We start from the raw sequence: 27,644 nt of genomic DNA, 5'->3' as shown, positions 1-27,644 counted from the left end.
CACACACTACACAAAAGCCTGGGCACATTAGAATTGAATAGAAACACATACATCACTCTACAGAAGGCCACTATATTGAATACATGTCATATTGTGAGAAAATTCCTGAATACAGACACACACACTGATACACTTCTTTAATTTCTGTTTTGGTTACTATGCCTTGACTTTGGTCCGGCATAGTACTTAGCCACCGGTGTTAACCGAGTATATCTAACTTAACCCAACATAATAATAATAATAATAATGGTTTCTTGTTATATAAAAAGTTAACTTCAAATTGTTTAGTTGTTTATATCAGTCAATAATAAATTTTAAACAATAATTAGTGAATTGTTTAGTTAGAAACTATTGCAATTGTTATTGCAAATTTTGCGTTAGGTGTGTGTTATTTTTTTACATTCATCTTAATTAAGAAGATAGATAAATGGAAATGACTAAACTCTTAGCCATATATGAAAAAGAAAAAAATTTATACGGAAATTAAAATATCGATATTCAATTGATAAACCTGCTTATCATCAATGTAACTACGTCTGTCAATGTAAATATTTTATACAAAAATAAAAAAAAAAATTAAAGAAATGATTCAAAATTGAATCTAAAATGTAAGGAGTACAAGTATAGAAAATACAGTTTTAAATTGCAAAGTAGAAATTAAATATGAAATTGAATATGAGAAGAAAGATAATGTGTTACGTTTTTCGCGTGAAAATATAATTTGGAAAACGTAGATTCAAAAATAGCCTATGAAGGTTGCAGAGGGAATTCAGAAGATTTTCCGAAAAATGTCGAAAATACGAGTTCAAAAGAAAAGCAACATGTTGAATACAAATATTTAGTTATTATACCGTTTTAAATTGTAAATCTTGTAGTTTTATCATATGTTCCTGGCAGCGAGACATGCATTGAGATTATCAAGACTTACAATTTTTTATTATTAATTGTAAAAATACGAATAAAAATATACGAAATAAAAAATAACTTTTTTAAAATAAAAAGGTAATAAACGAAGCGCGAGAGCGAGAAAAAGTAAACATAGAACATAAAAAACGAAACTTGTGTAGAAGAATGGCAAACAGCATCATAAGAGCGTCACCTAAACTTAATTAGGATTTAACAAGATTCGTTCTGTTTATGCAAATATATTTTCTTAAAATTTAAACTTAACTTCACCAATTTATTTATAATGACTTAAATTATCTCATAAATATAACAAATAATTATTAATATAAACATAATTTCGTAATCGAATTGACTCGTCTCGAAAAGAAAAAAAAAATTATTCTGGTAATAAAAATGACATCACGCCCATCACGTGTGTCGCTGCTGTAATGCCACGTCGCGTGCCGATGACGTCATGCTAAAGTGCTGAGTGAAACCAAACGAAGGAGGAGGACGCCATATTGATTGCTTGATACTTATTAAACGGTATTTAAACGCTTAAAAACCGTATCACTGCTGCTTTATCGTAACTAAAACGTTTCTAGTGTATTTATAATGTCAACAATGAATCCGGAATAGTAAGTATTTCTCTTTTACAAGCGAAATTTACCTCGTATCCACACTAACCCTAATTTTGAATTAAGACATTTAAAAGAATGGAAATTACGCGTCAAAGATGAACAATCATTGCCGTTTAATTGTATTTAAAGCCGTTGAATATAATTAATTTACACGTATTTAATGTAAATTAACTAAGCGATAAAAAATTTTTAAGAAAATATTAACGTGTTTTATGGATTTCTTTATGACGTCATTTCCCCAGGTGTATATTACTTCCTTTTAAAAAATTCAAATTTGAATCGGTGAAATGGATTAATTTATCTCAGAAATGATCACGTGTTAGTTCTAGACGTTGAAGTTAATTACTCATGGTTCACGAAAGTGCTATGTAATTGAAAATATCACTTTTGCATGTCTAAGATTGAAGTATTTCGAAATTTCCGAGTAAATTTCATTAGTTTTTTTGTAAATATTTCACGAGTTTATCGACTTACCTGTTGGCATTATGCTGAAAGAATGTTCTTCTCACTTAATGTTGTTTTATCTCTTTGGTAAATAGTTATTTAGTTTTATTGCTGACTTTTTTGAGGAAATATGTTGGGAAGGAAGTTATATTAATGTATGCTGAAAGGGAAAAATTTTATATATAGGATTTCCTAATAATTTATTGCAGTTTTTTGTAGGTTATTTAGAATAATTCAAACTACAACAGCTAAATTTTAAGGCATTTTGGAAATATCTTAATGATTTTCAGTTAATTTTATCATTTGTATGGTTGTCCTTTTGATTAGATAGTTTTGTATTGTTCTAAATGTAATGATATAATTCATAAAGCTTGATTTTCTTTATATATAAATGTAATTAATTGATTTTAATTGACATTTAATAGTTCAAAAGTCATTATTAATGAAATCATTTACCATTTCGGTAACATTAAAATGTACACACACACACGACAAAAAAAGAAAATGGTATAAAGCAGTAAATTTTCGTAATTATAATAGTAAATTTCATTATATATATGATAAATCCTTTAAACTTTAATCAGTGATAAAACCATGAGATCCTGTGTAAATGCAAATGAGGATATCTACTAAGATAATTTTTTTTCCATTAATAAAATTTAATATTTATCCTTTTAAATTGATAAAGAAGTCCATTGTAAGTTTTTTATTTTCTAGTAGAAATTTAATGATACCAAGACTAAACAAAGTAAAGTTATATACATTGGCATTTAATTAAACAATAAATTATTTAAGCAATTATTTTATGTAGAAATATTGCTATGGATAAGTTAAATGATTTATAACAATGTTTCTTCAAGTAGTTTTTAAATTTTAGTACAAGCATTGTAACAAATTCTTCAATTTTGCTGTATCACTCGATGAAAACTTTGTTTATAGAAATGTAATGTATGTCTGGGATATTTAATAAGTTTGATTATGGATGTTATGTTAGCTTAGGTTCAACTTCATTTTCTAAAATTTGTAATTTTGTACAAACAAAACGACAAATTCTTAATAGTTTTTTATAAAATCTTTTTATTACTCTTGTCGTTGCAAATAAGTAATATAACCTTGAATGTAGAGGTAACTTTAGAAATACAATGAATAAAAATTTCCATTTTTTTTTATTTAGTTACATAAACATAAAAATATTTCTTCAGCAAATTTAGTTTATAATTAATGTTCATTTAATGTGGAAGTTAAATTCTTCAGTATTCTACAAATGTTGAACATGAAAACATTAGAATATCATCACTATAAAAAGCACAATGGAAATTTAAAGTTGTAAACTAATATAGGAAGACTGATTTTAATGTGCTTGTATTTTTCATTCATATGCATATTAAGACAGTGTTGTAAATTCTGGTTGATGTGGCACAAGAATTTTATTTCAAAAATGAGTTTGACAGTTAAAACTAATAAGACAAAGCTACAACTTCAAGAATTATAATTGTCAGATAATTAATAAATGGAAGTTGAAGCTAGAAATTAAATAGAATTTTAATTAGTTAAGTGTAAAAATATTGTTTTTGAAGATGTTATGATAAACATGTTTTTATTTTAAATAGTTAAAGGTAAAAATTGCATTGCAGAATCAAATATTGCTTTAACTCTAAACAGTGTCTAAATGGAAATCCATTAGTTTTGTAAAATTTACAAAAGAACTTATTGCAACATCTCAGATTTTGAAATGCACTTCTAAATATGTATTGTATGATATACAATAAACAAAGTATAGGAACTATTGAAGCTGTCTTTGTTCTTCATATAAATTAACCACAGCATTATTAAAATGTAATTAATTTTACATGTACTAAACTAATAAATCCTATACTTTGTAAACATTTATGCTTGCAAGTATTTTGACTTACTAAATATTCTGAGAAATTGTTTGCAGTTAACTTTTAAATTTTTATTTACAAGTGATTTACTTGAATATAAATTTCAATGTCCAATTTAAATCTTAAATGTAAGGAGGTGTTCAATCTAAAAAGGATAAGTGAATTTTCCAGCATTATTTTAATACAAACATTAAAAATGAGAGGATTTTGTTACAAATAAAAGTACTAAACAAAATTTAATATTTGCTTACATAAAGCATTGTTTCCTATAATATAACTAATAAGATACAAATAGAAATTATATATAAAATTGAGCTGCATTTGTTTCCAAATGACTTGAATCGTAAATTAAGTGAATGTGGTAATCTTGAATGCTCATTGTAAATGAAATAAGCATTTTGTTAATCTGTAAAAAGAATTACACACACTTTCAATCCTAAATAGGAAAATTAAATGTGTTTTATTAATGAATTGTTAATGTCTGTCATAAATCAACTTTCATTTTGAGGAAACAAATGGAATTATCTAAATATATAAGCTATGCAGGTGTGGAAAAGTTATGAATATCTGAATTTTAGAATTGAAATATTAAAAGTGTATAAAATTACTTGGATAAGTAATTATATAGGAGACACTGCTTGTGTGACAGTCACTTTGACACCTCATCATTGATTTATTTGGAATATTTCGCCAATGACTGATAGTGCAGAATTCTTTGTTCTTACAAGGAAATCGTCTAGATCGGGATTTTCTAGACATAGGCAATAAAATCAGAATCTTTAATATCCCAAACATGCTACAGCTATCATTTTTGTGTTGAAATAACTTTACCGAAAAATTCTAAATTGGCCTCTCTTTATTTCGTTTAGTTTCAATAATCAACTTAAAATAATAATAAATAAACTTAACGTTCAATTATTTTTTTTGATAGTATGAAGATGAATCCAATGGACTCGTGTTTTAATACAGTAAATAAAATAGAACCTGTATCATGAGTGTTTCAATTGTCATAAATTTTATATATATTGCCTTGTCTAATCTTACTTTTATGCAATTAATTTCATATATAATTGTTGCAGATATCCCGACTTTTTCAAGCTGAAACAAGACTAATTTAATGATTTAGAAATAAGTCTAGTATGTCTAATAGAATCTGTTTGTTGTTAACATCAATGAAATTGGACAAGAGATTACTAAGCATTTTTAAATTGAAAATGACTATTTAATGCAAAAAGATTAGTTCAGTGAATTTTGTAATGAATGAATGAATTTTCAATTAGATATTTTAAATTTTCTGGCTCTAGAACACTACTTAGAACTTCTCTATAACTTAGTTCATTAGTAGATAGTTATCAAACTCCTTGGGGGAGTGTCCAAATTTCACTGTTTTTCTAATGACTTCATCTGATCAAAATAAATTGGTGTTTTTACCTATAAAATAATATACTTTAAAATATTTTTTTGTAAGACAAGCTTTAAAAATATATAAGCAAAGATAAGAGGATTATTTCCTGAATGTTGCTATAATGTAAACATTTTAAAAATACATACAAATTAAATTAGATCTATCTGTAGCTTTCTCTTCCTTTTTAAAAATTAAATTACAAATAATTTTCAATTTATCTTTCAGTAACATTTTAGTGTCTTCTCATACAAAATAAGCTTTTATTTAGTTTCCATTGGAATTTTATCAACAGCTCGAATAGAAGTGGCTTATCTAATGTAAGATAAGAGTTTCTACCAACTAATTAACAAAATATGTTGTTCTATATTTTATCAATATAATAAATTAGTTACAGAATGTTTATTTTAATGTTAGGATTTGTTAATTTATCAAAATGTTTCTTTGGATTAGTCTGAATTATTATTAGGGATTGTTAGGAAGTAAAGATCCCTCTTTAAAGTGGTTCATTCTGTATGAATTCGTGTGGATATATTACTGTTAGGAAATGAGATTTTGAAATTTAAAGAAAATTGTATAGAAAGCACACCAAGGAGAGAGGGAAAAATTTTGACTGTGCTGGTAGGAAAAAGTTTGACATGTGCTGGACAGATTATGGTTGAATGCAAGTTTTTGCATATTTTTGAGAGAAAATAATTTTTTTACATAGTTTTATTGTAAGAAATGCCATAGTTCTCTGAACAGATTGCTTGTCAAGCTTATTTTTTAAACCTACATAATATGGGGTGTCCAAAAAGATACTGTGAGGTGAGAAATTTGTAATGACATTAAAGTTATACATAAGGTATTTATGCAAGATCTGTATGTATAACTTTAATGTTGTTGAAAATTTCTCACTTCAGACATGTATTAAAGTAAAAGAATCCTGTCAAGGTTGTAAATCTAATGTTATCAATATTAATATGGTAGTGCAGTATTATCTATATTACAAGTAAATATTGTACAGTAGTTGCCTGGAATCTCCATGTCATGTTTCTTTTTTTTTTTCAAAAAGTAATACTGTAATTAACACAAACCTTACCAATAGACATGATTTTAAATTCTGTTGCTTAAAAAAAGGCAGCATAATTAATGAATTACAGGAATTTTATCAGTTTACAATATATTTAAGTATTAGCCCAATATTAAATGCTATAAAGATTAATAAGGTATTAATTTAGAATTTTTGGAATATATGGCATTAAATGCAGCTCTTGAAAGAGGCAATTAGGAATCCATGGACAGCAAAGTCACAGGAACCATATCTAATGGTAACACTTAAAGATATTTACCTCCAGAGCTTCCACATGATGGGATTAATGGAGCATTCAGCATGGTTCCAATTGTTCTCTGGAAGTAGTTGGTGCAGTGGTGTTTCAGGAGCTTTTAGCTGACTCTAGCAAAGTAGAAAATGGTTGATGTTTAGCATTTTTGCATTTAAATTTCATCCCAGTTTTTGAGTCTTAAAAATTTAAAATAGGCTGATTTCTTGAGCTAAACATCACAAAGGGTCATGTGTAGATCATTGGTTTCTTCTGATTTTTTTTATTTTCCTGGCTGTTATGTATACATAACAAGGAAAGTATTGGAATTGTGTCCAATTTGACCAGTTTTTTTTTTTGCAAATTTCCATGTTTTGACGCCTCTGAACCCAAAAAAGTTTTAAAAGGGCAAAAAATCCTGTGTGTTGGCATCTATTCCACTTAATATCTCAGGATGGGGTGAAGTTAAAGAAATGAAATTTGTCATGGTAGTTTATATGTAAGGGGCATTGATGCTATTAAATTTTGGTTGTGAAAGGTCAAGGGGATGGAAAGATAAGTATTTATATCTTGTGAGGGGTCAAACTTAATGAAAATTTTACTTGTCAGCATTTACAGTATTTTAGAAAACTCATCCCTATGATCAAAATTCTTTGCTGTTTTATTATAATTAAAAAGTTTATAACAAAATCTCGTTACAGATGGACACCATATACAATTTTAGTTATTTATTCTGATTAATAATATAAATGTTATTTTTAAAATAAAATCTCATAAAAGCTGGGAAGTTACACAATTCGTTGCTAGGTTTTTTTAATTCCTGTCGGCATGTTCTTAAGCTCAAAGGTTCAAACCATTTCATTCAGAGCTGCATTTGTACTGAATAAATTTATTTACTGAGTAGTTGTTTCTAGTTATGTCATTTGAACCATATGTTTCAGATTCAAAAATAGAAGTGGGAAAGTAATTGTAATAAAGTCAGGATGGGAGAATTTTGATAAACAAGGCAATGGAGAGAGTGCATTGCTCTTGTAAGGGCAGACATGACTACAAATCAACTCTGGATAGTTATGCAGATCTGTTAGTTTCCACTCTAAGAAAATAGTAAATAATACTTACTACTATTTCAAACTGCACAAATTGAAATTATTGTATTTTACAGCATTTAACATGCAACTGGAATTCAGTGCACGATATTTAGGGAAAAAGTAGTGTGTATTTAAAAAGTAATGTATTTAGGAAAATAAGTTTAAGAAATCTTTCATAATTAAATTTATTACTAATTTTAATTATTTAATATTTAAAATGGAATTATTGTAAAAAGTTATCTGACTTGAGAGAACTATCAATTAATCGTTTGTCGTATGCATCCAACTCTTTGAAGTTAAGCAGTTACCTTTTTCAACATTTACATGTACTATTATGTTTATCATATCTTGCACAGTTGTCTTATTAATCAGCAACAATTATTCAAAGTTGGGCTAGGTAGAAGTTACACTTCAGCCTTCTAAAGGTTGTTTGAGGAATTCGTTAGACTGTAGGAGATTGTGACTTCACGTATAAGATGCAAAAAAAACAGTCTCTCTTACTTGCCAATAAAATAGAGTACACATTTATTTCCCTTATAAATTGAGTCAAGTTGTCTAATTTGCTGTCAATAGTGTCTACAAGTAAATTAAATTACTTTTAATGCAGTGGTAAGTAACAGCTTACATTTGTATAACCTGAAAAGAAACTTGCTTGGCTTGCTGCAGTTTGGATAGTATAACTGGTAATGTGGGAAATACCAGCCACACTCGGGGATGTTGTCTTCGAGATTATTCTAACAGATGATGTACGCAGTACATACTGCACCAAATTATATCGATTGTTGTTTGAAGTTTTAAAAAAATAAATAATTTTGAAATTATCATATTGTAATGATTTCCTTTTACTTTTCTGTCCATTATGTATACATAACAAGGGAAAGTATGGGAGTCATGTCAAATTTGACCACCCGAGTTTTTGCAAATCTCCACATTTTGAGACCACCTGAATCCAAAAAGTCAAAACAGCAAAAAATTTCCTTGTTTGTGTTGTCATTTATTTTGCTTAATATCTCAGGATGGGGTAGAAACAAAATTTTGCATGGTGGTTTGTATATGAGGGTCATTGATGCTATTAAAATTTGGCGGTGAAAGGTTGAGAAGATGGGTAGATAGAAGGGGTTATATATCTCAAGAGGGATAGGACAAAGATTTTAACATTTACACTTTTTTACAAAAAAAATCTCACCTCTGCCTTCAAAATTAAGCTTTTTGACATTTTATAGTAAATAAAAATATCAGATTTTGTTTAAAAATCTCTCAGATGGCCATCTCTCACAATTTTATTTTTTTGCTTAATATAAAAGTCTTTTTTAAAAAAGTTTTTTAAAAAACCACAACAGCTGGGAAAGTTATGCAACTTGCATTGCTAGATTTTTTTAACATATACAGCACTATCCTACAGCAATGTTTTATTCATTCATGTTTGTAAATATTTTTCATTTGTTACATCATTAAACTTTGCCAAAAATTTTCAAAGGAAATTATTATTCTACAATACAAAACTTTAAATTTGTATTTGTTTTGCCAAATGGTGCATAGTTTCCTGTTAGTTTTCAACTTGTTTCCATGTTTTCTGTTCTTGTTGAATAGTTTTGTCTTGTCAATGATTTTTGATAGTTTAAAACTGTTGTTTGATGTATAGCTGCAACAGAGCATGCTTTTCTGTATGTGGGCTGCTAATGAATTAATATATTCTAATGATATGCATACTTGTAATATATAGTTTCTCATCTTTTTACTGGGCAAGTTTAATTTGAATGCTTGTCATGAATATTGGCTTAATTCGGGTTGCATAAGACAGAAAGCGAAAAATAAAATTGCCCTTCATTTTTGCCTTTAAAATTGACTTCACCGCCAAATACCTGTAGATGACAAATTAGGATCTTGCTAGCCACGGGTATCTTTTTAGTATTAGGGTTTGAAGTATGGTTAAATTAACTTTTTAGAAATTATTTCAAATGTTTTACTTTATAACTGAAGATTTCAATCAAAAGAATATATCTACACACTGTATATGGAAAAATTAGGTGGAATTGGTCAAATAATATAAAATGCAGGGAAAAATTCTGTGGAGAACATCTGTTACTTTGTATGCCATCGTATTTACCATTCTGTAGTTGTAAAATAATAAACATAAAAGTGAATGTAATAGTATTAAAGGTACTAACGTGATTGAGGTAATTAATATTTTACAGCCTGTTTGCTATAGTTTCACATACATTTCCCAAGAAGTACTTTAAACAGTACTGCTTTTGTGATTGTCTTCAGGCTTAAATTTATAATTTTTAACAATGTTAACATTTCTTATGGCATTGCTGTTGCTTCTACAATGACACGTGGAAAGATACATGTTGTAGCATACAATGATGAGGTGACTGCTTTACTTTGTTGTTTCATTCCTGAAGTTACACTTCAGGAACAAAACAAGTGATCTGTAGTAACTGGATTATAGTCTGATGTCCACTTGCTACAGTCCATGGACTATAGTCTCCTGATTATAGTTAGTTATAATTTAGTAATTTCAATACAAGTTAATAAAAAGAAAAAAAAGGCAGTCTTTTGAAAAGACAGAAGAAAATGGTTTTTTTTTCTTTTCAAATTTGTTTTTGCTCATTTACTTGCTTCTAATTTGAATATTCCAAAATAGTAGAATGGTTGATTATAATTATGCATGTCTCAAGCTAAAATTTAAGTTGCAGTTTATAATAAGCATAGTTGTTGTTGTCGTTGAGTGAACAGTGGGAAAAGACAGCTTAAAAATGCTTAATTTTGCCTCAACATACAGCTGATGAGCAATATCTTTCTTTAGTTATAATTAACTTCTTAAAGTAGTACATACGGTTTTAACACTGCCTGGTTTTTATTAACTGCCATTTTTAAAAGAATTTTCAGTAACTACATTCTTATTTACTTGTCTTTCTTGATAATTATCATCATCAATGTAGATAAGTTGCAAAATGATTCAAGAAAAATAGAATATTCTGTAATTTATTGTTTGTCTATCTTTCTCAATTATTAAATGTGTTAAGCTCTACTCTGCACTTAAATGCAGTTATTACAGAAGACTTTCCTGGTTGTTATAACACGATTACAGTAATTTCCCACATTGTCAGTTTAATCCTCCGGGTTTTGCAAATCTCGACGTTTTGAGACTCCACGAACCAAAAAACTGGGTTCGTGGAGTCGTGGGAAAATTTCCTGGGGGGGGTGTTGGTGTCTATTTCGTTTAATATCTCAGAATGGGGTAAAAGTTAAAAAATGAAATTTGGCATGGTAACATGTATATCAGGCATTGATGCTAATTATATTTAGGAGTATGGAACTTGGGGCTGGGAAAATTGAGATGAATCATGGGTCATACTTCAGCTGGGTATGACTTGATAAATTTTACTTGTATGATCTTTTTAAATGTTTTTTATAAAGAAATTAGCCTATCTTGTTTTAATTAAGACTTTTTCCTTTCTATAATAATGAGATTTTATTAAAAAGTATCTTATAAAAGATGGCACAATTTATAATTATTACTTATCTGACATACTGTAACATAAGAGAGTATCCTAGGAAATTTTTCTGAGGTTGAGTGAAACCTGGAACAAAAGTATTGGCAAATGGTGTCTAACGAAAAGTCATGTCACAAACTCCTCATGAACATGTTATGCACCTCATTGTTTCTAATTTTGAACAGCTTTTTCTTAGTTCCTAGTCATATTTTCATACTGTAGTTTAGGACAAATTATATTGTGATTAATTTATACTTTTTTCTAACGTAATGTACAAATATTACATTAATAGTTCAAAAATTTTATAATAATTTATCTTCAATAAACTAAATGAAATTATACAAACCAATGAGTTTTTTTTCTTTTTGACCTGTTAACACAAATATTGCAAAGTAGGAATATTTTATTTTTTGAAAACTTTTAAACTTTGGTATCTTGTAAATAACAAAATTTGATGTTTATGAGCTGAGTTTTTTATGTAATTCTTAATGTTTCAAATAATACTGAAAAGTGATATCTTATTTTCCAGTTTGTTGATGCTCAGAGTGCATAGTTTAAATTGCAGCACTAGAAATACAACACTGCGCATAAGTTTGCTGTTTACATTGCCAGTAAATGTGTTGCTACTTTAATAGGCTCTTTGTAGGTCACAAGTGATAAAAATTTAATGGTAAAGTAGTTAAAACTGTAATTGTTTGCTATGTTTTTCTTGTCCTCGAATTTCATTTTACTGCTGTAAAATTCTGAATTATATAGTGCGACTGGAGACGACAAATCTTTTCCCAGAGGTGGGTCAAAATTGAATTTGAGATTTAAGTCCGAATCGAGGATCAAATATTTCGAGTAATTAAAAATGACAAACTATTAGTGAAAAGAAAATGATTGCAATAGAAATAAATGTTTAACAGGAAATATTCTGTTTAGTTGACAGTTTTTCTGAGGTTTTTAATTTATAGCCTTTTAATACTTTCATGACAGCTTTAGGTCCCTACTTTCACACCATGTAGCAAAATTTGGAAATAAATTTTTTTATAATTTATAAAAATGTAATGTGTTATATTCAGGTGGAGGTCAGTTTTCCATCACTAGTTGTGACTATAAGTGTTGCATTGCATCAATCCAGTTATGTAATTACTGCAGTAAAAGTTTCTGAAGGTAGTAAACTGTAGATTTTAACACAATTATTTAAAATTAGCAAACACTCCATTTATCAAATCAAAATAAAAATAATTTTAATTAGTAAAAAGTTGCGTTAAAATTTGAAACTGTGTCAACAGTTTTAGGTTATAAACAAAGGTTGTATTTGGAGTTTATATGGAACTATGGCATGTTTCTATGTAACTTGTTTACTAAAGTTCTTGATTTATTTACTTTTTTTAAACATTAAAACATGCAGCAATAATTATTAATCTAAAATGCTATCAATTATACAGGGTGATCATAATTGAAATTGTTCTATTCAGAGGATTGTAACTTAAACTAATTAGCCAATTGACACCAAAATGCTATTCAAAGGATGCGGAAAAGGATTTTGCAAAGAAAAATTTGTTTCAAAATTGTCTGCTATAGAGTAAGTGGCACTGCAAGCAAAGAAACTGTGGTAATGTTACAACATTGGCAGACTTAAAAGGACAGTGTTGCATTGTTTGTGCAAAGCATTTTGGAGAGGGTATAGTTGCAGTTAACTGTTGAACACACTGTATTGTCTTCAAATTTGACATTTACAAATGACAGAGCAACATATTCAATAACAATCCCTGCATTTCTAAGCAATATATATATGTAGTATGTACTGGTATTTCCCCACATGAATAAATTGTTTTTCATTGTTTTGTTTTGCAGTGTCATTTACCCTGTAGCAAACATTTGGAACCAAAAATTTTTATTTACAAAATCCTTTTCTGCATCCTTTGAATAGCACTTACACAAATTTTAGTATCAATTGGCTTATTGATCGGGGCTGCAGAGTACCCTAAACAGGACAACTTTAATTATGATCACCTGGTAGATGTAGAGAATCAAACCTATTAAACCAGACATAACTATTTGTATCAAAGTTATGTCTGGTATGCTGGAAAATTAAAAAGACTGCTTTATTAGAAATGAGTTTTGGAAGTCTAGGCAGCTTGTCAGTTTCTGGGAAATTTTATCTTTTAAAAATGAGTGATTTTAATTCTAGTACAATATGAAAAGTTAAGGTATAGAAATTTAATGCATTAGAAACGTGTGACTTAAGAATCCTACTTTTCTGTTTTACTGTAATAAATCAAACCTAATACTAGTGTCAAACAAGATTGTTAGACAGTGGATCTACAGTAGTGCACCAACATTCATTATTACTTGTAAATTTTGTAATTTCTGGAGTCTATTTTGGTTATTAATTTAATGTTTGCTGTAGTAGGAAACTGACATTTTACTTTTAATTCAGGGAAAACAGTCTTATTTTTGGTCTGAAACTTCTACAACTAAACATTCCATTTGCTGGAAATTTACAGACTTCTGTCATCCAGACATTGTGGATCCAGCAATCACTTGATCCACTTTGCTTATGGTGAATGTAATTTTTTTTGCTTGATTTTTCAATGAATAAAATTAGATTTACATTGAACACAACTGTTATCTTGGCTGATTATTTTAAATAATTCTTTCAAAGTTATTTCTGATATCAGTTTAATTTTTAGAATTCTAGTTTTTGATAGATAATTTTTTCACTTTGGGACATTTTCAAATACAATAATTAATCACTGTCCTTCCGATATAGTTGGGTCATCAATGATTAATAATCAACTATATATTAGATATAAATTGCCACGGATAATAAACTGTATTCTTTAGATTAGATTAATACTACTTTCGGTTTGTATTTAACCTGCTTTCGTTGTTGAAATATCATCTCAGATGGCATTTTTACTACCAATGTGGAATATTTTCTTGTCCCAAATCTTTGTTCCTGCAGGAGTCCAAAAAGTTTATTATCTACTGAACTTATCATTTTGAAAATGATTAGATTGCTTTAGTTAGAAAATCTTTATTTTTTGGTAAACTTGATTTGTATTATCTGGATTCTCGAAATTGAGTGCTAGGTTGTATAAGAAAGTTCAATGGTCCTGTGAGCTTGTTTGTGTATGTAAAATGTTGTTTGCCTGGGTGGTGCAGGATAACACATTTTGCAGATTAACATCTTGTGAAGGATCATGCTTTGTGAGATAGTGCTCTTGATTTTTAGACAGTAATTCTGAGGATTTAACTTTTTTGTTTTTTTTTTTTGTCTGATGCATTTTGTGAACAGATTAAATATATATTGAGGTGACAACTTGAACTTTGTCTTATGCATTTGGTATACTGAGGAGTTAATTTTTATGAACAAATTAATAATCTAGTCATAAGTTATGCCTCTACAACACAAATATTATGTAATATGAACTCATTTTGTAAGACCCATTTGCTGAACACAATTTGACACTGGAATGGCACACAATGCCTCCCTAATGCACTACAAGCAATTTGCATTTTTTACCAGATGCTTGCCTTCTGGTGTTTAGAAACAAAACTTCTGGGTGGTTTGAATCATTCTTGTTTATCATCAGCTGTAAAGATGAATAGCAATAGGAAAACCAAAGTATTCTGTTGCATTCCAAATCCATATGGGAGCCCAATTATGTTTTAATCTATTCCTACATGAAAAACAGATGATTATTTGGAAATCAGAATTTTCCTTAAAGTTTAAAATGCCAGTAATTTTGTAGGGGACAGGTGTCATTTGACCGATGTTAATGTTTGAACACACAGACCACAAATAGGTATAAAACGATTGTGCTCATTTATTTCGATAATACCACATAAAATGACACATCCACTGGTAGTAATTGTTCTCCTATAAAATTTCTCAAACAGCTACAAGCAGCCTATATCATTATATTATATGATTAATTTTACATTATTTGAATTGCTTGTAATTAGTCAAAGTAGCCATTTTGTAAAAATGTAGCACCCTATAGTTCGTGAAAATCACAAATGACATGTCCAAATGATGTATCATATTATTATTCTTACCTCACTGCTGCAGCTGTACAGTTGTACATATCTTACTATTAACAGGCAATTGTCTATTAATAGTAAGATGTGTAGAATTGAAAATGCTAATTATATAATCATATGACACACGCAGAGCCGGATTTACCAATCCAGGGGCAAAAATTCGGTGGGGCCCCCTTTAAGAGTAGGCAAATTTGATGATTTAGAAAATTTACACCAAATACTGTACTTTCAATTAGATTTCAACTAGGAAGTTGTAAATTTCATTTAAAAATAAGGTTATTGTAAACATACATATATTTTATTGTGTAAAACTAATTATTTTAAATAATTACAACTTACTCGTGCCTGTGACCGGTGTGAAAACAATTCAAAACTAACAAACGTTTTCTGGACACCTTCCGTGCCCTTCTTCAGGTTAAAATCGCTAAGTTGTTACGAGTAAGTTGTAACTATTTACATACTCCGGTGTGTATGAAGAAGAGATGTTAATTATTTTAATTTAATCGAAATATACCTATGTAAAATTTTTTCCCAAAATTTTCCGATGTTTCATAGGTTTTTTCCCTGGGTTTGGTTTTCTTTGTATGTGGCCCTCACGATTAGGCCACACTAGGCTGTTGCAGTAATAGGGAAAAAAATTATGTTTAAACATAATTTTGTGGGGGCCCTGGGCACTGGCCCCAAATGTCCCTATGTAAATCCGGCCCTGGACACACGATACATCGTGTCATTGAAGTCTTATGACCAATGGCACCTAATGCAGCTGGAGATTCTGGGTCAGTCATCTTACCAGTAAAAATAATTTGAAGTCTCCTTAGTGCATTCTTCTTACATTACAAAAACATAAAACCCTATTGCACATACTATTATTTTCTACATAATTTATCATAGGATAAATGTGTGTTGTTATTGTTACATTCTAATAAAATTGTTTTTTTTTCACCAGAATTAAATAATGAATGTAACAAATAAATCATTTTGTAATATGTATTGCTGTTTTTTAAACTTTTTTGAATTATAGTATGAGAAAAGTAGTGTGCTTGCTGGCAGATTTTCCTCGTGATTGAGGTTCTACTATTTATATACCATTGTCTAGCAAATTAAAATAATTGGTGGACATGTCAAGTCCATAGTCTAAATTACAACTTTGTTCCATTTATTATCTTTTAATTTGTTTTTTTCTGTTTTTGCCTGTTTTATTTACTTGGAAGTTTTCGGTAAAATTGCACTTAAATAGCCCCAATGGCGACAATTCTGGTCGCAGTCTTGCTTGTGAACGTGTGGTCCACAAACAAGATGGCAACCAATGCTGCTACTTACTACACCAGCATTTAATGAAAAAATCTTTTGCTCCCCATTGACATATTTTTAATTCCTTTCTTCCAATTTCTTTGGCAGAATACTTAGTTTGTGAATGATTCTTTCTCAACCATCATTTATCGATCGTAGTAACTTTTTCCACTTTTTTTCTGAAAATCTAAGAGGCGGAATGTATACGTGTGTTTAAAACACACGTATACATTCCGCCTCTTAGATTTTCAGAATTATTGGTACTTATTATCAGAGATGACGGTACCATTACTGGCTCATTAAAAAAATGAAATGTCAAACTCCTTGGTAAAACTTAACCATATACTGAATGAACAGGAAAAAACATTCTGCAAGTTTTTCCTTTTGCTTACATGATTCTCATTGAATTCAACAATTTTTCCAGAACACCAATTTTCATTCCGGTGAAAATTTGACTATAAAGTGTTGTATAAAGTTCAGCATTTCACCATGTCTGACTACTCACACCCATAGTCAAACATTTCACGCTGAACATAAATTCTATGCAAATCAGAGGCCAGGTAAAAGAAAAAGTTCAAGGTTTTTTTCACACATTTAGATTTAAAAATGACTACAAATGACATCATCATGCATTTATGAACTCTAAAAGATTTATAATCAAAATCCTTTTGAAAATTTATTTTGGAATGACCAACACAATTTGAACTATTGTAGAATTGTCTACAATATTTTAACTAAAAAGTTAATTAGGACTTTTTTAGAAAGTAAAGTAGTTTTTTTTATAAAAATGTATTAAAGTGACTTTTTATATAAATTAATTTCCTAGGAAAAGATTTTTTATTGAGTTTGAATTTAATATTACACCATAATATCATAACAGATCCTTTGTACATCTATTTTGTGAATTTTTTTTTTTTTTGTTCTAATTTGGAAAAACTTAGCCTCCTCCAGCAGAAATATTTATTGTATGTTTTTTGGCAGCTGTCATAAAGATCTAATAATGAATATAACCAATAATGAATTGGAATATAGAATTCATACAATTTTAAAATTAGAATGTTCTAGAATGGCTTTGGAAATGGAGTGAGAATAGACGAGGAAAACTAATATATTTAAACAAGAAATGAAGCAAAAGTACACCATAAGTGAAGTACAATAATAAAGATCTTGTCTGAGGAAGATCTTTATTATGTTGATAACCCTTTTAGTGGTTTAAAATGTACTTTCAGCTATGGACACGTTTACAGTTAATGCATGTATTCTTCAAAGTGTGTTTTGTATGTCATTATCTTTTCAATAGTTTTTCCAGTGGCTTTGGTAAGAGACTTGTCCTTCTGATTCTTGACACATCTTATTCTTTTATCTTCCTGTTTAACGCCTATTGAGTTTTAAGGTAAAGTACCCTAACACCTATTTGTTAGGATACTTTACTTTAATTTTTAAATCTGCCTGTAGGTGCTATGAAAGCTTTGTTTTTAGCAGATGGGTGGATAGGTGGCAAAGGATGGGATCTGACAAATCCTGGGGTTTTTAATCTGTCTACAATTGATCTTGGGTCTCCAGAGCAATAGATTGCCATCTTAGCTGCTTGGCCATCTGAACCATTGCAATTTTAATGCTAGCATTTGTCTGTTGTTAAATTTTACTTTATAATTGCATGTACTTTTTTAAATCCTACTGAATTATATTTTTCCAGTATTTATGATTTTATTTTTTAATTTCAGTGACTATCTATTTAAATTGTTATTGATTGGTGATTCAGGTGTTGGAAAGTCCTGTTTGCTGCTTCGTTTTGCTGTAAGTTTGTGGTTGATTTGCAACCACTTGTTAAGCATCTTTAAAAACTTTTTCTTATTTAATTTTAATATTTTGTCTTTATTTTCAGGATGACACTTATACAGAAAGTTACATCAGCACAATTGGAGTGGACTTTGTAAGTGAAAAAATCAGTTTAACCAAAAATTATTAGTATCAATAGGTTTTGTAAGCAGTAGGATTTACAGTGGATTCTCAATCTTATTGTTTTGGGGGAAAATGATTGTCATAAATTCCTTGTCTGAATGTTTTATTGTTTAGTTTGTATGAAACGTGTATTTTCTAGTGATAGGTTTGTAATGGCTTTCTGTAATACTAAATGTTATGGAGCATGCACATTGACATTTGTTTATTCTACATTTTAAAAAAATTGTGAAGAATACTGAAATTTGTTCTATTTTTATTTGGTAAGAATACTTAACGTATTGACTCTTTTCTTGCACTTAAAGATGATACTGTAGAAGTGTTGAAAATGTTAGTGAAATTATAAATTTTTATCACTTACATGTTGATTCTCTTACAGAAAAGAGTTCTGACTTTTCTCACTTGTCCAGACACTATCTCTACTTCAAGACAATGCAGAGTTTACCAACTGTATGGGAGAAAATCATTGTATCTGTTGTAATCAGTGTAAAATGTTGTATCTGTTGAGATTATCGTATTTTACCTAAAATTATCGTACATCCATCTCGATCCTTTATACTTACATCCTTTATCCATAGAAATATTAACAAGGTTTGCCCTATATGAGAATCTTGTAAACTTTATCTGCAATCCCTCCTTACAACAAAGAAATTTTTAGACCCTATTTTACAAGGAAGTTTTGATGACCCTCCCTTATAATACGATGCAAGACAAACCTCTGAATGGGCATAAGCTAAAATTTGTTTTTTCATACAATTTCAACATACAAAACATTAACAAATATGTAACATATTTCTTTAAGGTTTATTCTTATAAATACAGTACAGTTTTTCCAAATTTTTGCAACCATTTTAAACTTTTTAGTTTAATCCGTGAGTGGTCACGACTCCCTATGCCAAACATGTTTCAGTTCTAGACAGTTCACTAAATGGAAACCACTCTATAGGTACTACATTAATACATTTTGTACAAGTAGAAGCATAATGGAATTTCAACAGAATGTTTATTTGCACAAATTTTCTTTTCACATCAATTTGAGCATTTTATTAGTAGGTCTAAATGTAACAGTTAGCAGTAACAATACGTATAAAAATACTGATTGTGGATTTTTTTCCAAAAATTAACAGCTGTTTTCATAGTAAGACACATTAGTAAAATTATCATACATCATACGATGCACGAAATAATTGTATAAATATGATAATTATTGTACAGATGGCAATGCTCAGATAAGTGCTAGTTTTTACCAGTGTTGCCAGGCTTTAAGAGGAAATGTTGCCAATAAAGTACAGTATTTCATAAAGCAGTAGACAAAAATTGCAATAAAAAGTGGTTAGCTGTAGTCAAAGGGTTTAGTTGTTAAATTTGATGTGCTTTTATTTTTAGTGCAGGAAAATCAGTGTTTCAATTTGGTGCCCTCTATTGTAAAACAGTTGATGCAGGATAACATTTTTCTTGTCAATGTTGTGGGAACAAAGAATACAGGGAAAAATTAACATCATATATATGGATCCTTATTTGGGACTGGAGAAAACAAACAATAGATGCAGAAAAACTATTGATATGGGAACGATAGATTGAGAATCCACTGTATTTATTAATTTGTGATATGGATTCGAGCCATAATTACTTAATACTCCCTAAGCACTTTTATTGCCATTTTATAAATATTCCCATTTAGATGTAGAGTTCTGAACAGTTTGTTACTTGAATTTAGTAGAAACAGAAATCTGAAATACTTTGTAGTATATTTTATTTTTCATGTATCTAAATTAGTTTATTAAAAATTGTGAAATTAGTGATATGATACAATTATCTTGTTAAAAATACCATATCAGCAACATAACATGAATTGTCTTACTAAAAATTACATAAAATTAGAGTAAATCTCATTTTAATAGATCATGGAATAAAATTTTTTCTGGGTCCTGCCAAATCAATATAATTTTACTTCCTTTTAGTGGATCCATAACTCAGGACTATAAAAAAAAACAACCCTTATTTGATCTATCGTAAACTTCATGCTTAGTTAATATTTGGGTGTTTCTGGACATTTGTAGACATGAATGATAACTTGTTACAATTATTCAATTGTACAATTCCTAGATGTATGTGAAGTCAACAGGCTGATACAATTGAAGAGTAGCCTCCTAGTGAATAAATACTCTGACACCAGTCCAAATGTAGTGCTGAAATTTAGCAAGGCCATAAAGTCGTGAAGACCTTCCTGACAAGTTTCAGCATAAATAAATGAACAGGCTGTACATGATGTTGCCAACATCAAGCAGTTGTTGTATTCAATAGGAAAAATGCAGCATTAAAAAAAACCAAGACAGATGAGTTTTTTGTTATCAGTTTTTTTTAAATTTAAGTCAGTTGAAAAGTTAATGAGCATTTGTACTTTACCTCTTTTTGTAGTTGCAGTATATAGTTTCCATCAGACATGTATGGCATAATATAATGTTGTAACATCCATTTTTCTGTAGGAGAAAGATCTTAAGAGAATATTTCAAGTATAGGTATTTCTTATATGTAGGAGATTAAAAATTGATATTTTCCTGGATGTGTGGAAAATACATTATCAATGTGTTGTTAAGTGATGAATGGATGACTTTTAGTAGCCCAAGCTATTTGTTATAAGAAAACATATAGCAATATCTTGTTATAAGTAAAAATAAAATACTGAAGTGTATTGTATCACTACTACTAACAGTTTAAGCCTTGGTGACATTTGGCTTAACTGCTTCTCTCCTTTTTGATAAAAACAATCCTTCCATGTTACTGTTTGTATGCTTCTATATAAATTAATATTTACCACACAGAATTATAGCTAATGCAAATTACATCGGAAACAGTTGTCTTTGCCAACTAATAAATTTTCAAGAATGGTTTGCTTGTAACTATCTTAAATTTTCTTTGCTTCTAAATTTTGCAGCTTTGATGCTGTACAAGCTGACTTATAAGCTGTTAAAAATAGTGATGGGATGATTAATTGGAATCAAAAAAATTGGCATTTTGAGAAAATGAGCAAATTTCATCACAATTTCTGATTCCTAAAATGATTCTTCCACATTTTAACAAATAATTATTGTATATCTCGGCGGATAAGATGATAGTTTAACCATAAAAAATGGCCCCAAAAATCCTGGGTTGTCTTATAGGACAAGTACAAAAAAACTTATGGTTTTAATTTATATAAATTAAAACCATTATAAAAAGACAGACAAACCATAATTATTTACTAGAAGAGAGTAGGGTATGTGCACAAAATAGAGTAGCCCATACAATGTTTTTGTGAATAGTCATGGTCATTACCCGAATGTCCGAATTAGTGTGAATGTTTGCAAAAATTGCCAGATGCAAATAAAATTTGTTTATTTGAAAAATTACAAATAGGACATAACTCCGTATATGCTATACAGTATTATTATTCAGATAATGATTGCTGATCTAAACTAAATTCTTAGACTGTTGATAGTTTGGGGGTCATCTTATAGGACAGATATATGCTAAAACTATAAAACTTTGATGAAAATATATACATTGTTTTATCTGCCGAGATATACGGTAATTTTCTTAAGATATTAACCATTAAGTATTGCTTTATTGGAAAATTTCATGTCTGCAAAGCAGAGTACCTGATGAGGTGATGTCTATCATGTTATTGCTTTTAATGCATATAATTAAATAATTTTATTTCTGCCTGCAATTTAACATGTGAGAGTCTAGACATGGCTCAAGTGAATGAATTCAAAAACTGGTTTGTCTCATTTATTTGGCTCATCACATCATCTGATGAACCTTAGTGTTAAATATGATGGAGTTAAAGCATTTGAGGCATGCCAATTGCAAGAAGTATGAAAAACAAAGTGCATCTTGTCATTTACCTTCCTCCTTCCCCTGTCATTATGTCAGCCAATGAAGCAATTTCGAAAGATGACTATCCTAGATGATAGAATGGGATAGTTCTTTGAGTAAAAGGGAATTCACTGTAATTTCTTTGAGGGTAGTGTTGCAATATTAACTTTATCTGAAATAAAATTGCAAATTATTTTGTAGCATGCATATCCACATATAAATGGAGATTTTTCAGGTTTCTTTTGAAAGATTCCTTTTGGATTTGCCAATTATTTTCCATCCTTAAGTTTGTTTATTAATTAATTACAGTGCTCTTAATGTAAATTGTTAATTTTTCTAAACTAAAATCAACTTATAGAAAGTATTCAAATGAATCTAAATAGGGAGAAATTTTGTTGTCCCATCACTAGTTAAAAAGCAGCTTCATTTTTATTAAGTTTAATCTTACTTCCAAAGACGTTTATAAGTTAAATATAAAGTTAATATCAAAATTAGATACATTTATCCTTTTTTTTACAATGTAGGGCCTCCAATTTGGCAATTATAATAATCCAATAAATATAAAATGTAAAAACATTCTAACAGATATTGTTTTTAAATTCCTTTCAAAGTACAGTATACATTAAATAGTAAGTTTTGAATTTGAGGAGTGTTTCCTGCCTGATGGAATGTGCATTAGTGTTTAATCAATTATTCCATACTATTATGAGATATCACAAAAGTAATTTTAATGCATTTTTAATATTTAATGAGAGTTCATAGAAATTGTTCTCAAACTTTGTTTATTTACAGAAAATCAGAACAATTGAACTAGATGGAAAAACCATTAAACTTCAAATTGTAAGTATGATTTGATTTTGTAATTTATTAGTAAAATCTTGTTTAATAGTGACAGAAAAGAAGTAACATTATTTTAATGTGGTTAATGATTTGATCCTTTAATTTCAATTATCTTGTTGTTTAGTTAATATGTTACATTTAATCAGAATTTGCTTGACACACAGATAAACATTATTGTGTTTTGGTTTTTAATGTATTTATTAATACAAAACTTAAATTGAAATTTTTGGGTGAATGTAAAATATATAGACTTTAATCTGTGAATTTATCAAAAATATTTTGAGTGTTAACTATAAGCTAGTTTTTGGCATTGTCTTGTTCAAATAAGTTTTAGTGAGAAACATCCCACTAACACCCCTCCATTCATGTGGACAGGTAATCTAGTTGATTACCTGTCTAAATGAATAGGGTTTCAGGCAGCTGAGTATCAATGTGCTTTGTAACTGCTAGTACACTAGATACTAAAATAATACATTCCAATGATATGAAAACTAGAAATCCTGGTTTTATTTGGATAATATCTATGGCTAATGTGGGTGCGCCGGGAGGTGGATTCGTGTGCACTCTCCCTCCGGGTATTCTAACCTTCGACGACGGTATCTTGCCCTCATTTGTAGCTGTAGCTTTTAGTCCTAATAAATTGTTGTTGTTTTTCATTGATGCCATTTATTCTGGTATTGCCGCCACTCTATCGTTGGACTCATCCACTTCCTCGTTCTCACTCGCGTGATGCATAACAAATCTGAACAGCCATCTTGACTGTGAGCAGGTCTCACCAACCTGTTAGCCGAAAAAAAGGAGGTGCGACTCCGTCCACCTCTTGGTGCACCCACACTAATATTTTAAATTGTGTGTTTTCTCTGTGGTTATTATATGGGTGTGGTTATTTCATTTGTATTTCAGTTTGTACTGAAATGCTTACGAAGATTTTTAAAACAAATTATTCTTGAAAAATAACAACTGGTACCTTTTTAATAGAAAATTTAACTTTATAAAAGACTTTTTCTGAAATAAATAAATGTGGTATCTGTGTACCATAGTTTATGGTAGTTACTTTTAATAACCTTATACCATTTTTCCGTCTCTTCAGAAATCTTCAAATTGTATTTTATTTCAGAACAGTTATTTGAATAAAACTGGTGTATTGCTTCTCATCTCTTCACAGGTCAAATTTTGTATGAATGTTGGTCACGAATATCAGTTTAAGTAGAATTTGCATAATGGCACAAGGTAGAAAGTAAAATCTATACCAAAGCTCCAGGGGTCAAGTATTAGGCCCTCATGGATCATGAGTTGCTCGTAAAGTGTTTTATAATTGTATCATAAAACTTTGAAGTTTTTACTGTGTTTTGTTTAGTTTTCTAATGAATTCATTACTTCAAATTTACATATTCTGCTTTCAACAAATAAATTAGTAAATTAAATTTAATATCTTTGTTCTTTATTTGGTTGCAGCTCATATTCTGTGAATTGTATGAGTTTTTAATGATTTTAATTTCTATATTTTTTTTGTAGTACTATGAGTTTTTGACTATTTATAAATATTTTTAATGTGTAATTTTATTAGTGGGATACTGCCGGACAAGAAAGATTCAGAACTATAACATCAAGTTATTATAGAGGTGCTCATGGAATTATTGTAGTATATGATGTAACTGATCAAGTTAGTATTTTTTTTCTTTTTACATGAAAGCTCTAAATTATCAGATTAGTGATGATAACTTTTTATAGGAATCCTTTAATAACGTCAGACAGTGGCTTCAGGAAATTGATCGTTATGCTTGCGAAAACGTAAATAAGCTGCTGGTTGGTAATAAGTGCGATCTGTCTGCAAAGAAGGTTGTCGACTACACAACAGCCAAGGTAAACGTCACTCACCATGTCGTTAATATGTTAACCTTTCTAGAATTGTGCCTCACATTTCTTTTTTTCTCCCATAGGAATTTGCAGATCAGCTTGGCATCCCTTTCCTGGAAACCAGTGCAAAAAATGCAACAAATGTGGAACAGGCTTTCATGACAATGGCAGCGGAGATCAAGAATCGGATGGGACCACCGACGTCGGGAGGCGACGCAGTCCAGGGTAGCGGCAAGATCAATCCCGGCGTTCCAATCAATCCGCGGGGTTCGGGTTGCTGTTGAAATTACGCGAATATTACTGTCACGCAACTCCAAAGATCATGGCAGTCTGTGGTTTGAAAAGAATAGTCTCTCCCCCTCCTCATGAACAGTTGTATAATTTTTGGGGGATTTAAGGTAATTATTTCTGACCAACCGAAAAAAACATACCACAAAGTTTCTTTCATTAACATGTGAATGCCACTTGTCTTGAATTTCTGTATTTGATATATTGTACCAGAGTTATTGTTAAAAAACAAATCGATATTTAAAAAAAACCTTTTTTCCGATTATGTTCATCATGTGAATAGTATAATTTATAATGAAAAAAAAAATGTAATGGAACAAATAGGGGATCATTGTTTTTGCATATCCTTTTAAAATAGACAACTGTCCAGATTTTTGAAGAGAAATTTCGGAAATATTCTTTCTATATTTTTTTCTATAAAATTCGAAAAAAATTAAACAGGTTCAGGGGAAGAGAGGGAAACTGGAATAATTATATATTTTGCAACTTTTAATTAACTTCGATTCTTATTTGCGGGCCATATCCACAATCGACGGTTCTCTTCATCATTCCATCTGTCATGCTGTGTAAATTTTTTTCTGATTAATTTATGTATAAAATTTGGGAGTAATCAGTTTTTTGCCACATTATTTAGCGAACCGTAGGATGACAGATGGCGTCTCCACCGTTATCGATGCCGTTTAGCTTTAGTAAACCATATACTGTAATTCTGCAAGGAACGTAACTTTTATTCTCCACCCCAAAATTTTAATTTGCACGTTCTCGTTTCGTTTTTCCGCGAACACTTGGCTCTTTCCAAAGCGGAACGGTGGCATACGGTTTAATAAACGAAACTGTTCTCTGTAAACTTAAGTCAATACTCTTGCCGGAACCATTTTGTGATAGGGTGTATCGTGTCCACTTTACCGAAGAAGCTAGGTCTGCGGAGAAAGAATATATTCGAAGGCTTATGATTTGACATTTTCCTATAGTTGTATATGAATTATTTACTTTGGATAGATATATTATTAATAAAAGTTCTTATTTCAGTTGTCTATAAAATTTTGTATTTTGTTTGTCGGTCGACATAACATTTAAGTTCCTTTTGTGTAATGTACTGTACGTGGATGCACGATGTCACTTAAATGGTTCTAACTGCATGACATTATTTTCCAGAAGCTAGGTTAAAATTAAGTTTAAAAAGTTAAATTTTTTCGGAAATAAATGCGAAGTTTTGGTTTCTCTGCCGTATCTATATTTCAAATATTCTGCATTGTTAGCATAATTGAAAGCAAAACTGGATGAGATGAAATGCAAATCAGGTCCAGGCCAAATACTTACCTAAGGGGGTCGCTGCATAACACTAAAATCATCACTTGCTCATATTTTTATCAGTGACGACTAGCATTGAAGGTACCGTACATTGCTGTAATTGTGATTATGCAGAAGAAAGTATTCAGTGGAGTTAAACCATTGTAATTAGATAATTTTTAAAGGTGGGTGGCGTTATTTCAGCAATCATACGCAGCCTAAGTATCCCGCACGGATGGTGTAATAGTATGTGACTCGTATACTATCAACAAAGATCCCAGAAATTAAACGACAATAAACTGCAGCATACTGGATGTAAACCAAAATCAATGAGCTAGAATATACTACATGGTGGCTGTAGCAATGCTATGTTTAATATTCGTCCGCCATTTTTCTTTTAGTCAAGGCGTGCCATTTTTGTTATGTAAAGGTGGAAAATTTGTATACAGTGGTGCCTCGTATAACGGACGCTGCGAACAACGGACTTTGTTTGGCCGTTACGTGACTCGAGCAACGGACTTTCCGGCATAATTGGTGACTGCTCCATGGGTGCGTTCTTTAATAGCGGTCGCTCTGCGTCTCCGCTACTACGGGAGTGCGCTGCTGTTTGTAGGCATTTAGGAACGACGGTGAAAGAAAGAAAGATGGCGGCGCCCGCACTATCGATAGTATCGTGATGGAAAAATCTATAATTCTAAAATATGAGCTTTTAAAGGCAAAAGAAGGGTCTCAATTGTAAAATTTAACCATAAAATGGATTATTTGTTGAAAGAGCATTTAAAATAGTCACGAAAAAAATTAGAATGCCGGCTACCATTCGGAAAAAAATTCGTAAAGACGACACATCGCGTGCGCTATCTCGCGCTTCACAATTTCTAAATTTTCATTCATAAAACCACACAATGGACCTGGAAACGAAACTATCTGAGCCACGGAGGATGCCATGTTGCTTTCCACCGTAAACTACTGCTACAAGCGGCCGTTTTTGCCGTTCGACGGCGCGCGCTCCCACCGGAATTTAGGAACGCGTTCCGCAGGAATTTTTAAACGGATGTCGCTCGCGCAGAGTTACACGGAGGA

General features: G+C 30.1%; 1 protein-coding gene across 1 annotated transcript; it reads left to right on the top strand.

Annotated features, from left to right (window-relative positions):
• The first annotated feature begins 1,341 nt into the window (after positions 1 to 1,341).
• LOC136975714 (ras-related protein Rab-1A) lies at positions 1,342 to 26,315 on the top strand. The gene is made up of 7 exons (XM_067270817.1): positions 1,342 to 1,523; positions 18,197 to 18,269; positions 18,358 to 18,405; positions 23,082 to 23,129; positions 24,697 to 24,792; positions 24,861 to 24,992; positions 25,070 to 26,315. Exons 1-7 carry the CDS (start codon positions 1,501 to 1,503, stop codon positions 25,268 to 25,270), a joined length of 621 nt encoding a protein of 206 aa, XP_067126918.1. The 5' UTR covers positions 1,342 to 1,500; the 3' UTR covers positions 25,271 to 26,315.
• Positions 26,316 to 27,644: the final 1,329 nt, after the last annotated feature.

This window comes from Centruroides vittatus, unplaced genomic scaffold, assembly GCF_030686945.1.
Source record: "Centruroides vittatus isolate TY-2023 unplaced genomic scaffold, ASM3068694v2 contig_109, whole genome shotgun sequence".
Taxonomy (NCBI): domain Eukaryota; kingdom Metazoa; phylum Arthropoda; class Arachnida; order Scorpiones; family Buthidae; genus Centruroides; species Centruroides vittatus.
The sequence above is the reverse complement of the archived record's forward strand: the minus strand, read 5'-3'. Positions and strand labels throughout refer to the sequence as shown.